Genomic DNA, 15,753 nt, shown 5'->3' with positions numbered 1-15,753 from the left:
CAAGTGGATAGTATCTAGAGATGGTAACGCTAGATATGATTAAATGGGCTCTAAGTTTGGAGATTACAATTACCTTAACATTAGAACCCTAAGCCGCATTTTGGACACGAGAGACCGAGCAGTGGAGTGTTGCTTCCCATTTAGAGATTTGAGTCATACTCTGATATACATGGGCCCACTCTTGGCTGGACTGAAAAGCCTTTTTCCAATGGTGGTTTTTAGTAAACGCTGTATGTGTGCATGTGCTTCGTTCTTCCTCCCAAGTCTGTGATACAGTTAAGTGATCATGACCATGTTCAGGTTTTGTCCTTATTTTATCTTATGCAGATTTGGACTGAGATAGCTAACTGGAGTGTCTTCTTGATGTATTTAATTTTGCTCTATTTCACTCCTCCAGCTTTTACAAGGCAAGATGGCTGACATGTATACCCGTCTGAGTGCGTGTAGACAGTACGTATACAACGTGGCAAGAGCCTGTGACGAGGGCCACATGAGCTCAAAGGTGAGGGTAAAGGGAACTGCAATCCTTATGGACTGCTGTATAAGCAACCTCATTGTCAATAAATGCTTGGTAAATAATCGCTCCAAATGGTTTGCATACATTCTTGACTGTAGCCATGGACTTGTGTTTACAGTGGATGCATGTGTGATCCGAGCTTTAATTCAGCATAGACTCTGTTAGTTGCATGGGTTTGAGTAGTGTCAATTCAGTTTCAGGTGAGTATTCCACAGCACTGATTCCAGTTATATTGGAAATCTCACCCACACGGTGGCGATGTGAGAAAAAGGTAAATTATCATATTTCTGTAATGGCCGAAATTGTCTACGCTTGAAGCTGAGATATGTTATTGGGGAAGGTTTTGGCATGTAACTATGATGCAACATGCTAGAGGATGCTTTAGTATTGACAGGGTGTTGATAATGTACTGACATAACCATTTGAGCATCTTTATTTGCTGTATGTTCAGTGAGTGCTCAGTAGCTTCCTGGAGTGGGAAATCCTCCAAATCAATGTCTGCTCTTTGTTTCAAAAGTTGGGGCCATCATAATTCATTGTTGTTCAATAAACCCACATCAAAAAATATACTGCCTCTTAGCACTGGGACTGCAGCGCTGAGGACCTAGGTTTGAATCTCGGCCCTGGGTCACTGTCCGTGTGGAGTTTGCACATTCTCCCCATGTCTGCATGAGCTTCACCCCCACAATCCAAAGAGGTGCAGGGTAGGTGGATTGGCCATGATAAATTGCCCCTTAATTGGAAACAAATAATAATAATTGGGTACTCTAAATTAAAAATATATATATATATCCTGCCCCATGATTTAAACTCTGCTTCACTGAGGACATGAGGGATGGTGTAGTAAATATAAATATCACAGTAGTGCAGGAGAGATGTGCGATTAAGGCACATTTGGGAACATTTAAGGAAGAGCAGAAACTAAAACGATTCAAAGGTGCATCGAGAAACCTGGGGAAGACTTCCTAGCGGAACACTTGCTTATAATTATCTGCTTGAGGGCTGCTTAGGCAGAAACCTGGCAGCAGGTGGCTTACTTATGCTGTCATAAGAACACAAGTGATAGGAATAGGAGTACATCACACAGCCCATCTAACCTGCTCTGCCATTCAATCCAATCATGGTGATCGCTGCCTTCAACTCCCCATATTCCTTTATTCCCTGAGAGACTAAAATGTTTATCCTGGCCTTAAATCTATTGAACGATGGAGAATCCCCGACCCTCTGGGGTAGAGAATTCCAAAGATTCACAACCCTTTTGAGTGAAGATGTTTCGCCTCACCTCAGTCCTATATGATCGGCCTCTTATCCTAAGACTGTGCTCTGCTCTCCCCCCCAACTCTGTCTCAGGTAAAATATCCCGTAGTGTTATTCAAAGCAGAGAGGGTTTCCACATAGTCCTAGATAATATTTATCCATTAACTAACACCAGTAAAACGGATGATCTGGTCATTATCAATCACATTTCTGTTTTTGGGAGCTTGCTGTTCCTACATTGGCTGCTGTGTTTCCTACATTACAACAGTGACTACGTTTCAAAGGTACGTCATTGGTATAAAGTGCCTCAGACCATCCTGAGGCCATGAAAAGTTGTGTACTGTATATATAAGTATAGATTTGGCCTTTATGTTAGGAAAGTGTAAGACGAGGAAGGGATATTGAGATCCATCAGATTGGTTCATGATATATTGACTAGCTTAGGGTATTAATCGACATTGCATGCTTTGGGTCCTGGTTCCTAACTGCAACTAACTACCCAAAGTATCTCCAGGTTTAGGACCTCATTTACATATCCATTCTTTTCCAGGATTGCGCAGGTGTGATTCTTTATGCTGCAGAGGCAGCTACTAAAGTCGCCTTGGATGGAATTCAGTGTCTGGGTGAGTGTTCACTGCTTTAAATGATAAATCCAGGTAAGTACATAATAAGGGGGTGCAACATTAAAAGTAGAGTGAGACCAACTGTCCGGAATCACTTCCTCACACACACAGGGTAGTGGAAACCTGGAATTTCTTCCCCCAAAAAGTGATCGAGATTCGGCCAATTAATTAATTCAAAGCTGATATTGATAAATTGTTATTATATTAATAATCTTTATTAGTGTCACAAGTAAGCTTACATTTACACTGGAATTAAGTTTCTGTGAAAATCCCTTAGTCGCCACACTCCGGCGCCTGTTTGGGTACACAGGAGAATTCAGAATGTCCAAATTACCTAACGGCACGTCTTTCGGGACTTGTGGGAGGAAACCGGAGCACCCGGAGGAAACCCACGCAGACAGGGGGAGAACGTGCAGACTCCACACAGACAGTGACCCAAGCTGGGAATTGAACCCGGGTCCCTGGTGCTGTGAAGCAACAGTGCTAACCTCTGTGCCACCATGCCGCCCTAGGTAAGCCTATTAAAGGATATTGATCCAAGCTGGGTAAATGGGTTTTTAAATACAGATCCGTCATGATCTAATTGGATGTTGGAACAAGATTGGCCCCATGTACTTGGGAAGCTGGTGAAGAATATAAATACTCAGGCGCACTTGCCAGATTCAAGTAGGCATACATACGATTTGGGAGCAGGAGTAGGCCACGGCCCCAGAAGCCTGATCCACTATTCAATAAGATCATGGCTGATCTGGTTGTAACCTCAAGCCCATGCTCTCCTGATAACCTTTCACCCCCTTGTTAATTGTGAATCTATCTAGCTCAGCCGTAAAAATATTCAAAGACTGCTTCCACTGCCTTTTGATGAGGAGATTCCAGTGACATGACATTTGGAATGAAGAAGTTTTATAGGCTGAATGTGAAATTTGGATCACCTTTAAATGACCAATCTTTCTGTCCCAGAGGAGATGTAAATATGAGCCTCTTGAAATGAAGCAAAATTCATGTCTGGGTTGGACTTGGACATTGCAAAGAGCTAAAGGTGGGGGGGGGGGTCGTAACAAAAATGTTTGTCACAGAATGTTTCTTTTCTGCTTTTATTTTGAGTGACAGAGTAATTGGTCACCCGGTTACTGTGTGGAACTTAATGTCAACTTCATCTGAAGAGCACTAATTTCAGTTTTGGTTATGGATCATTGCGCAACTCTACTTTTGAGACCTCAGCAAAGGTGTTCTTCTGCAAGGAATTCTTGACATTAATCTCACTTTGCAGTTAAATGTGTACAGTCCACTCAACACAACCTGGATCAAGCATAAAATTCCCTGAGATGCAAACATTTCCCATTCCCTCCCATTGCACAAGAATTCAAATGAAGCAACTCCAGTTCTACTGATTCAAGTTTTAAACATTTTTTCCAGATTCTTATTAACTGAATTCAAATTCTGAAACTGTCATGGCAGGATTTAAACCTGTGTTTTGTCGATAATTAGCCGAGCTCTAGATTACCATAAACCACTATAATTAGATATTATAATAGGTCCTTCATGCTACAGAGTTCAAGATCAGTTTTCGGTCCTGTGCTTTCTAACTTGCCTAATTTGGGAAGTGGAATTCTCCAAGAAAAAAAGGCATGGTACTCTCAAAACGTATGTACATGCAATTTTTTGTTTTAATTTAAGAGTACCCAATATTTTTTTTTCCCCATTTAAGGGCAATTTGAAATGAAAATCGCTTATTGTCACGAGTAGGCTTCAATGAAGTTACTGTGAAAAGCCCCTAGTTGCCACATTCCGGCGCCTGTCCGGGGAGACTGGTATGGGAATCGAACCGTGCTGCTGGCCTGCTTGGTCTGCTTTAAAAGCCAGCGATTTAGCCCAGTGAGCTAAACCAGCCCCAATTTAACACGGCCAATCCACTAACCTGCACATCTTTGGGTTGTGGGCTGAGACCCACGCAGACACAGGGACAATGTGCAGACTCCACTCGGTCAGTGACCTGGGGCCGGGGTCGCACCCGGATTCTCGGCACCGTGAGGTAGCAATGTACATGCGATATGGCCTTTGCTAATCGACTCTTGTACTGTGGTGAATCTGTGCAATGTTTATTCTAATGTGTTTGTGATTGCAGGTGGAAATGGCTACATCAATGATTACCCAATGGGCCGCTTCCTGCGGGATGCTAAACTGTATGAAATAGGGGCTGGAACCAGTGAAGTCAGGAGACTCATCATTGGTAGAGCATTTAACGCCATTTACAAATAGCGCATTCCCAAAGGTGTGACCTGGCTCATCTCCTAATTCCACACAACACTGACTGCATTGTATCAATATCTCATTAACTTTTAAAGGTTTGTTTTTACTGTATTTTGAAGTGCCTTGGATCCTATCAGGACATTAATCATTCAAAAAACTATCAGCTGCAAGGTCGGGATCGTGGCAAAAATCATGAATGTTGACTTTCATTGAATATGAAATACTCAGTTAAATGGGAAGGAGAACATGCTGTAGGTTAGCAGAGCAACAGGATACAATCCAATACGGAAATTGACTCTGCATCATCATTCGGGTTTGTTGGTTAATGCGCCATGTGGTGTTTTACTGACTTTCAGAAAAGAAATGAGATGCAAATGGAACAAAACTAGCCCTGCACACTACTTCAGATTTAAATGGCAGGATTATGCAGTGCTGCTGTTACATTTGCACGTAATCTACACATACCCCTTTTCCTCCACTGTTGGATCACATTGTATTTGTCATTGTTGCAAAATCTATAATGGAAGTTTTTGCGGATGGTTGACTTTCTAAAGCAACGACAAAGATGCAAGCTGTCCAAATCGGGCATCCTTTCAATCAAGATAATAAATACAAGCATATCTACCTGGTATTACTCATGATACATCCGAAGTATGCTCTGATATCAGGTTACTGGGTTATGGGGATCGAATAGAAGTGTGGGCTTGGGTAGGGTACTCTTTCCAAGGGCTGGTGCAGACTCGATGTGCCAAATGGCCTCCTGCACTGTAAATTCTATGCTGGGAGACACTTTGTACTACAAATTGAATTATTCTCCTTAGGTGGAGCTTTGTAGACAATGAAGATCAAAAAGTCTTTGCACAAGCTGAGATCACTCTGAGTTTAACCACTTCTCAGTGAGGGAAATGGAAAATCATAGAATTTGCAGTGCAGAAGGAGGCCATTCGTCCCATCGAGTCTGCACCAGCTCTTGGAAAGAGCACCCCGCTTAAGGCCACACCTGCACCCTATCCCCATAACCCAGTAACCCCACCTAACCTTTTTGGGCACAAAGGGCAATTTGGCATGGCCAATCCACCTAACCTGCACATCTTTGGACTGTGGGAAGAAACCGGAGCACCCGGAGGAAACCCACGCAGACACGGGGAGAATGTGCAGACTCTGCACAGACAGTGACCCAACCCGGAAATCGAACCTGGGACTCTGTAGCTTGCAAGTACTTGCAAATTTCTGACTCATTGCAAAGAAAACTGCAAATAGCATATATAATATTTCAACGTGGAATATTCTACTCATGGCTTGTTCTGAAAAGTAGGTAAGCTTGTCAAAAACACGAACCTGCCTCATACAAGAGTGCAGAGCAATGAACAGGAATATAAAGGGGTGAACTGAAAGGAAAGAATAGAGGGAGTTGGAGCAGAGTTGATGGTGATTTCACCAAGTTATAAACTATATGATCTGGATAATGAAAATGAAAACCGCTTATTGTCACGAGTAGGCTTCAATGAAGTTACTGTGAAAAGCCCCTAGTCGCCACATTCCGGCGCCTGTCCGGGGAGGCTGGTACGGGAAATCGAACCGTGCTCCTGGCCTGCTTGGTCTGCTTTAAAAGCCAGCGATTTAGCCGAGTGAGCTAAACCAGCCCCTGTGCACTGTTATTCTAAGTCACCAAGTAGAACAAGGAAGCCATGTATAAATAAGTGAACAATCTGTTGCCCAGCAGGGTGGGCTAAATATTCTTTTTGTTCCAATCTTCTTGTGTAACAGTTGGCAGAAATCCAGTTACAATTTCAGAAAATACTCCTAAATTGCTAAAAACTAGAATCTGCTCGATTACACACTGACCCACTTGTACTGGTGAATCCATTCCTTGTGATACACATGTCCTGAGTATAGAAGAAGGGTCTGTAGTGTAGGGAAGTGTACTCTAGTCAGGTGTGGTTCTAAACGTTGCCCAACACATCTATCCTGATGGGGCTCCTCCCAGACTAACCCTAGTCTGCAACGAATGTTCAGCGATCATATACATTTGATCAAATAGTCTTGAGGATGGGTTGCAAAATTTCTCTACCAGTTAATTATATTGCTACTGTTCACTCATTCTCAAGGTTCTCTGTTTGATGGTGCTTGATTTATTCTGAGTCATAACTACTCCATGGGTATTACAGAACATTTTCCAATAATCTTCCAATAATCTCTGGAAGAATAATCTTCCAAACATTAGCTGTTCCAGGCCCATGATGGAATTATATCAGAAGAAAGGTGAAGAATGGTGAACGGGTGATGTCTTCATATGGTTATGGTATCTGGTAAACTATACATTTAGGTCACAAAAGCCGTAACACATCAGCATTCAAGCTTTTTTTCTCCATCAATTAATACATATGTTCAACAAACATATTGATTTTAGCATCATAAAACGCCCCAAGTCGCTTACAGGAATGTTGTCAAACAAAATGTAATAATTCACATAAGAGGATACGAGGACAAACAATCAAACGTTTGGTCAACAAGGTAGGGTTTGGAGGAATGTCTTAAAGGAGGCAAGGGAAGCTGAGAGCTGTAGGGAAGGAATTCCAGAGCGTGGAGCTTTTTACTTGGCAGAAAGTGACAAATGCATATTCATTGCTCAAATGACTGCAGGTTACCTATTTAAATTGTGTCTGTGCAAATAATATAGCTGCAGCCTTGGATACAGCCTTGTTGCTTGTAGCTGCATTCGCTCCAAATAACTGCAATTTCCTATCAGGGAAGCATACTTTTATTCAATTAATGATTCTGCAGAAAGGGCGGCACGCGGCACAGTGGTTAGCATTGCTGCCTACGGCGCTGAGGACCCGGGTTCGAATCCCGGCCCTGGGTCACTGTCCGTGTGGAGTTTGCACATTCTCCCCGTGTCTGCGTGGGTTTCACCCCCACAACCCAAAGATGTGCAGGTTAGGTGAATTGGCCACACTAAATTGCCCCTTAATTGGAAAAATAATAATTGGGTACTCTAAATTTTAAAAAAAAGAAAAAATGATTCTGCAGAAGATATGTGACTCAACTTTAAATGTGGCTGTGAAGCTGTTTCAATGTATTTTAATAAAATCTTTGCGGAGCGCATGCTGGTGTCCTGTTGTTGATGAACTGTGTGGGAAGAGCAGCTCATAGAGGTATTTGACTGTTTACTGCATCTGTAAAGGAACTTTTCAAGCAGATGGACCAGAAAGGGCAGTGGACATGTTTAAGCTATCCTATGAAGCAAGTAGGATTAGTACTCTGGTTGAAAGGGATCCAATGGGCCCAGGGCCCTGTGGTTGATAGAGCTGCTCTGCTACAGGTCTGCACACCTACATACTCTGAGCTATTATATCTAGTGATGCTTGGCTGCACCACTAACAGAATAATTGAGGAGGAATGCCCTGAGGCAAATAGGATTAAAGAGAAGGTATGCAGCACACTTATGGAATTTAACTTGCAGGAGAACAGGGACAAGTATTGCATGCAGTCGAGGGAGGTAAAAAACAGCCATAAGCAGTTCACCAAGAGATTTCTGGTAAAATAGGTGAGGTGCATTTGTGGCTCTAATTACAAAAGCTTTTTCAGATATGCAAAAGGAAATTAAGGATTGTATACAGTCACTAAAGGATATTGTAGGGTGGATTCACATTGATCCTCAAGTTACAAAAGAGTTTCTAAATTTTGCTCCAGTCCATATTACTGAAGTTAATGCTTCTATTCCAGACTGGTGCTTGCTCTGTATTGAATACCATTGCTGACATTAAAACAGACAGCAATATCCTCCTGGATGCTTCTGTAAATTGACAGGTCTTTAGGTCAGGTAATATCCATCCAAAGGTGACTAAAGAAATGGGACCCATACTCTGAGCTCCTTCCCAATATCTGATAGTGTCAGGGAGCGTTTTCTTGGTCCGAAAGTTACCTCACATGAAAAGGGGTCACATCAAAAGTCAGAGAACTGCAGGTCTAGCAACCTGATACCCCTCGATAGGAAGATTCCGAGACAGGATTGTAAACAATGCTTTTTTTCTTGGCCTTTTTGGTTAAGATCAAGCGTTAGATCAAGCCCAGCAGGAGGTGTTAAATCTACAGGCTTGTTCTTGTCCGCTTGGATCCAGTATGTCCCTTATGTGGGGACAATGAATTGGATTCAATTTGAATTGTTTTTGGAGCAAGCAAGGAGATAGATTAAGGGAGTAGGAATATTTTTTTAAAGGCAATAATCACTGGAAATGGGAGGAGATATTAGAAATATACTACAAAGCTTGTAAAATCAAATTTGAAATGAAGCATTGGGAATTGCCTCCAATCCTGCAGCCAAAAAGTTGGAGTTCACGGCCTGGCGACTAGTGTCCCCAAGATTGGTTCTAGCAATGTTCCCCCTAAGCTATGTTTGTGCAAGTACCATATAGGCCTTGCTCTGTGAAAAATAACATGTATATGGCTATGGGAGAAAATGTAAATGGAGTGCTAACCAATAGATTTTGACTGAAACATTAATTTGAAGTCCACTGCCCTTGATTATTTGGATTGGATTTGTTTATTGTCATGTGTCCCAAGGTACAGTGAAAAATATTTTTCTGCGTGCAGCTCAACAGATCATTAAGTACATGAAAAGAAAAGGAAATAAAGGCAAATACATAATAGGGCAATACAAGGTACACTATGTAACTAGATGACACTGGCATATGGTGAAGCATACAGGGGTGTAGTGTTAATGAGGTCATAGAACATTACAGCACAGTACAGGCCCTTCGGCCCTCGATGTTGCGCCGGCCTGTAAAACCACTCTCAAGCCCATCTACACTATTCCCTTATCGTCCATATGCCTATCCAATGACCATTTGAATGCGTTTAGTGTTGGCGAGTCCACTACTGTTGCAAGCAGGGCATTCCACGCCCTTACTACTTGGAGTAAAGAATCTACCTCTGACATCTGTCCTATATCTATCTCCCCTCAATTTAAAGCTATGTCCCCTCGTGCTGGACCTCACCATCTGAGGAAAAAGGCTCTCAATGTCCACCCTATCTAATCCTCTGATCATCTTGTATGCCTCAATTAAGTCACCTCTTAATCTTCTTCTCTCTAACGAAAACAGCCTCAAGTCCTTCACCCTTTCCTCGTAAGATCTTCCCTCCATACCAGGCAACATCCTTGTAAATCTCCTCTGTACCCTTTCCAATGCTTCCACATCCTTCCTATAATGCGGCAACCAGAAATGCATGCAATACTCCAAATGTGGCCGCACCAGAGTTTTGTACAACTGGAACATGACCTCATGGCTCCGAAACTCAATTCCTCTACCAATAAAAGCTAACACACCGTACGCCTTCTTAACAACCCTCTTAACCTGGGTGGCAACTTTCAGGGATCTATGGACATGGACACCGAGATCTCTCTGCTCGTCCACACTACCAAGAATCTTACCATTAGCCCAGTACTCCCGTCTTCCTGTTATTCCTTCCAAAGTGAATCACCTCGCACTTTTCTGCATTAAACTCCATTTGCCACCTATCAGCCTAGCTCTGCAGCTTATCTATGTCCCTCTGTAACTTGTAACATCCTTCTGCACTGTCCACAACTCCACCGACTTTAGTGTCATCTGCAAATTTATTCACCCATCCTTCTACGCCCTCCTCCATGTAATTTATAAAAATGACAAACAGCATCGGCCCCAAAACAGATCCTTGTGGTAAAAGGTCAGTCCATAAGAGGATAATTTAGGAGTCTCGTAACAGCGGGGTAGAAGCTGCTTTGGAGTCTGTTTGTGCGTGTTCTCAGACTTTTGTATCTCCTGCCCAATGGGAGAAGTTGGAAGAGTGAGTAGGCCGGGTGGGAGGGTCTTTGATTATGCTGCCCGCTTTCCCCAGGCAGCGGGAGGTGTAGATGAAGTCAATGGATGGGAGGCGGGTTTGTGTGATGGACTGGGCTGTGTTCACGACTCTGAAGTTTCTTGTGGTCTTGGGCCGAGCAGTTGCCATACCAGGCTGTGATGCAGCCAGATAGGATGCTTTCTATGGTGCATCTGTAAAAGTTGCTAATAGTTAATGTGGACATGCCCAATTTCCTTAGTTTTCTGAGGAAGCATAGGTGTCGTTGTGCTTTCTTGGTGGTAGCGTCGACGTGGGTGGATCAGGACAGATTTTTGGTGATGTGTACCCCTAGGAATTTGAAACTGCTAATCATCTCCACCTCGGCCCTGTTGATGCTGACAGGGGTGTGTACAATACTTTGCTTTCTTAAGTCAATGACCAGCTCTTTAGTTTTGCTGGTATTGAGGGATAGATTGTTGTCATTGCACCACTCCACTAGGTTCTCTATCTTCCTCATGTATTCTGACTCGTTATTCGAGATCCGGCCCACTATGGTCGTTTCGTCAGCAAACTTGTAGATAGAGTTGGATGCAAATTTTGCCACGCAGTTGTGTGTGTACAGGGAGTAGAGTAGGGGGCTAAGTACGCAGCTTTGCGGGGACCCGGTATTGAGTACTATTGTGGAGGAGGTGTTGTTGTTTATTCTTACTGATTGTGTTCTGTGGGTTAGAAAGTCGAGGATCCAGTTGCAGAATGAGGAGCCAAGTCCTAGGTTTTGGAGCTTTGATATGAGCTTGGCTGGCATTATGGTGTTGAAGGCGGAGCTGTAGTCAATAAATAGGAGTCTGATGTAGGAGTCCTTGTTGTCGAGATGCTCTAGGGATGAGGATAGGGCCAGGGAAATGGCGTCTGATGTGGACTGGTTGCGGCGGTATGTGAATTGTCGTGGATCAAGGCGTTCTGGGAGTATGGAGGTGATGCGCTTCATGACCAACCTCTCAAAGCACTTAATTACGACTGAAGTCAGGGCCACTGGACGATAGTTATTGAGGCACGTTGCCTGGTTTTTATTTGGAACCAGTATGATGGTGGTCTTCTTGAAGCGTGTGGGGACCTCTGAGTGGGGGCAGGTTAAAGATGTCCATGAACGTATCTGCCAGCTGGTCCGCGCAGGCTCTTAGTGTATTTTGATTATTGGCCTGGACAGCAGCGATGTCACCGAGCTGTTATTAAACCCATCTGTTTATTATTGTGTTTTCAAACAAACTGGACCAATGCTCCTGTTTCTTTACTACAACCATGCTATCTTTGTTATTTGATCTCTCCTTCCCTCTACTCTATCCCAGACTTTTCCTTTTGTTCTTCCTCCCCCTTCCCAGCTCCCTTTCAATGGTATTAAACCTTTGAATACTTCTACCCCTCCTGAGTCCTGAAGAAGGATCATATTTGACTCAATAGCTCTTCTGTCCATAAACACTGCCAGACCTGCTGAGTATTTCCAGCACTTTTTGTGTTATCGCAGTGTTGGGGATATGGCCAGTAAGATTGCAGAAGACACCAAGACATGTGCACGGGTTAAGATTTCTAAAAGTTCTCATATTTGTACAACGCAACCGATTTCTCAGAAGCCATGTTGTGTTTTTGTATGGCCTATGTGAAGCCTCAGAACCAAGGAAGAGAAACTAACTAAAGCTAATAATTGGGTGTTTGTATTTTCAGTATAAATCAACAGACATCATTTTGACAGTTCCGGGTGCTGGTAACACCACATATGATCTGCTGTGCTCAATGTTGGGCGATCAGATGGTTGTGTGGTGTGATGATATAATCCCCATTGGAAATGGTGCAAAGAAGAATTACACAAGTGATCCCTGGCTTCAAGAGCTCGGATAGGTTTAAGCGCCTTGGTCGATTACTTTAGAACACCGTAGCCTGAGAGGCAAACTATTAGAGGTCTGTAAAGTAATTAAAGGACTGGATAGCATCCCATTGATGGGCAAACTTAACTGCCTGGTGGTAACACATATATGCAGTATTAAGGGAAGAAAATGACAGTAACTCAAAAGGAAAGAGAGTCTCACCGCTCCATTCCCCGCCTCCAGTTCATCTCACAGAAATCTTGTCAATTGACGATTTGAAATGATCTGTCTGCCTGACAAAGAAGTCAGTCATCCATTCAATGGAGAAGATTCCTCAGTCCTTTCAATGAAGAGGGAACAAGTGTACCATTCTGACAAGAGTCTGGTCTTACAAATAGCACTCTTCCCTCCGAGTCAGAATAGACTCAAGACCCACTCCAGCAATTTGAGGACGGAATTTAAGCTGACATCCCAGTGTAGTACCAAGGAAGTGCTGAACTATTGGTGGTGCCATCTATCAGATAACATGTTAAATTAACACTCTGTCCTCTCAGGTGGATGTAAGAGATTCCTTGGTGCTCATCAAAGTGGGGGGAGTTCTCCATGCGACTCTGTGGAGCTTGTACTTTCTCCCTGTGTCTGCATGGATTTCCTCCAGGTGCTCCAGCTTCCTTCCACAGTTCAAAGATGTGCAGATTTGGTGCTAAATGCCGCTAAATGTACAACGGTTAGGTGAGGTAGGGATAGGGCGGGGGATTTGGCCTATGTAGGTTTCTCTTTCGGAGGGTTAATGCTGACCCGATGGGCCGAATGACCTCCTTTGATCTCATTGTTGCTTTGTGGGAACTTTATGTACCAAATTGGATGCTGCATTTTGTGCCTAACGGCACAATTTCGAAAGGCATGCAAGAACCAAGAGATCTGAAGAATTACATATGCAAATATTTGAAAGTGTCAGGGCAAGTTGAGAAGGCTGTTAATAAATCACTGATCCTTGACTTTGAGTCAAAAAACAAGAAAGATATGCTAAAGATTGCGAAATCTCAGGTTGCAGCTGGTGTTCAATTCTGGGTAACATACTTCAGGAAGGAGATTAAAGAGAGGAGCAGAGGAGATTTACTCGAAGGGACTTCAGTTCTGTGGAGAGACGATAGGAGCTGAGATGGTTCTCTTTTTAGAGCAGAGAAGGTTAATGGGGGATTTATAAGCGGCATTCAAAATTTTGAAACTAAGGAAGATTCTGAAAAGGTAATAAAGAGAAAGTGTGCCCAGGGCAGGAGAGTCAGTAAACAGAAGACATAGATTTAAGGTGATTGGCAAAAGAAGATTTTTAAGCAGCAAGTTAAGGTGATGTGGAATGCGTTGCCTGAAAGTGTGGTTTGAAGAAAATTCTATAGTAGCTTTCAAAAGATAATTGGATATATACGTAAAGGGTAAAAATTTCAAGGCCTATGTGGGATAGCTGAAGAGTGGGACTTAACTCAGATTTCAAAGGACAGGCACAGACAAAAGGGCTGAATGGCCTCTGCTGTTTCATGTAACGATTACAACAGTGACTACACTTCAAAGTACTTCACTGGTTGTAAAGTGTTTTGACACATCCAGTGGTTGTGAAAGGCACTTTATTTCAGTCCCCTCCGAACAGGCAATGCTCACGAAAGTCTGGAGGCAGCAAACATTAGCTGTCTCTCTGCTATTTCAAATGCAGAGGAGTATGTCATTCAGATAAGTGAGCATCCCCTTTCCTGTATGGACAAATATCCCATAATGAGAATGTCTCCCAACTGGTTCCCACGTTGGCCGCACTGATTTAGGTCAGGACCCAAACTGCCTGTCCACCCAAGGTGGGGTTCAGCTTCAAAACTATTTTCGGGGAAATGGCCAGAGGAATTGGACAGCCAACAACCTGGCATGGATTACTGTTGCTCTCCATGAACCCCAAAGAAAAGAGAAACAACATGTACTCACACCACCCAAAATGCTCTCCAGAAGAAACTATTTCCTGCACCAACTGCAACTGATGTCATAATTGATGCTGGAACAAGGTCTATAATTATGTCCATCAGGTCCCATTTACACTCTCCCATTTTCATAACACTCCATCCCTGACATTGATACCTCAACCCTGTGACCTTTTGTGAACACAATTAATCTATTTTTATTTTATTTTTTAAAAATATTTTTATTCTCACCTTTTTCATATTCTCTCCCAAATGTACACCCAACAATAGTCAGTAACGAATGCAATGTCAATCCCCATATCAATAACAACGATCACATCCTCCCACCAAACTCCCAAATATTAGCCCACATGTCAACATAAACAAATGACAAACCATCTGAACCCTTGATTACATTCCAGTCTGTAACTCACTCCCAGGCATCCATTATTCTACAGATAAACCATCTGAACCCCTCGATTAGATTCCAGTCTGTAACTCACTCCCAGGTATCCATTATTCTATATATAAATCATCTGAACACATCGATTAAATTCTAGTCTGTGACTCACTCCCGGGTATCCATTATTCTATATATATAAATCATCTGAACCCCTCGATTAGACTCCACAAGAACTCACTTCTGGGCATCCATTATTCTGTACTTAAACCACCTGAACCCCTCGATCAGATTCCAGTCTGTAACTCACTCCCGGGTATCCATTATACATATAAATCATCTGAACCCATCGATTAAATTCTAGTCTGTGACTCACTCCTGGGTATCCATTATTCTATACATAGACCTTCTGAATCCCTCGATTAGACTCCACAAGTACACCCTCCTGAGATTCAATTATTCTGTATATAACACATCTGAATCTCTCGATTAGATTCCAGTCTGTAACTCTCCCGGGTATCCATTAATCCATAAATAAGCCATCTGATCCCCTCGATTAGTTTCCAGTCTGTAACTCAATCCCAGGTATCCATTATTCTATGTATAAACCATCTGAACACCACAATTAGATTCCAGTCTGTAACTCACTCCCGGGTGTGATTATTCCATATATAAACCTTCTGAACCCCTCGATTCGATTCCAGTCTGTAACATACTCCCGGGTATCAATTATTCAAGTAAGAAACCATCTGAACCCCTCGATTAAATTCCAGACTGTAACATATTCCTGGGTATCCATTATTCTATATATAAACCATCTGAACCCCACAATTAGATTCCAGTCTCTAACTCACTCTCCAAGTGTCCATTATTCTATATATAAACCATCTGAACCGCTCGATTAGACTCCACAAGAATTCCCTCCTGGGCATCCATTATTCGAGATATAAACTATCAGAACCCTTTGATTAGATTCCAGTCTGTACCTCACTCCTGGGTATCCATTATTCCGTATATAAACCATCTGAAGCCCTGGATTAGATTCCTGTCTGTAACTCACTCCTGGGTATCCATTGTTTGATATATTAAC

General features: G+C 42.7%; 1 protein-coding gene across 3 annotated transcripts in view; it reads left to right on the top strand.

Moving 5' to 3' along the window:
- ivd (isovaleryl-CoA dehydrogenase) overlaps nt 1–5,271 on the top strand; it is a 60,260-nt gene extending 54,989 nt beyond the window's left edge. For all 3 annotated transcript variants that reach the window (XM_038783887.1, XM_038783903.1, XM_038783895.1), the window contains 3 exons: nt 398–502; nt 2,325–2,397; nt 4,523–5,271. In XM_038783887.1, coding sequence (XP_038639815.1) covers nt 398–502; nt 2,325–2,397; nt 4,523–4,656 — 312 coding nt within the window. In that variant the 3' untranslated portion in view covers nt 4,657–5,271. The remainder of the gene's footprint in view (nt 1–397; nt 503–2,324; nt 2,398–4,522) is intronic.
- Nucleotides 5,272–15,753: the final 10,482 nt, after the last annotated feature.

This window comes from Scyliorhinus canicula, chromosome 2 (genome assembly GCF_902713615.1).
Source record: "Scyliorhinus canicula chromosome 2, sScyCan1.1, whole genome shotgun sequence".
NCBI classification, from domain to species: domain Eukaryota; kingdom Metazoa; phylum Chordata; class Chondrichthyes; order Carcharhiniformes; family Scyliorhinidae; genus Scyliorhinus; species Scyliorhinus canicula.
Note: the sequence above shows the minus strand (reverse complement) of the source record. Positions and strands in the feature narration are given on the sequence as shown.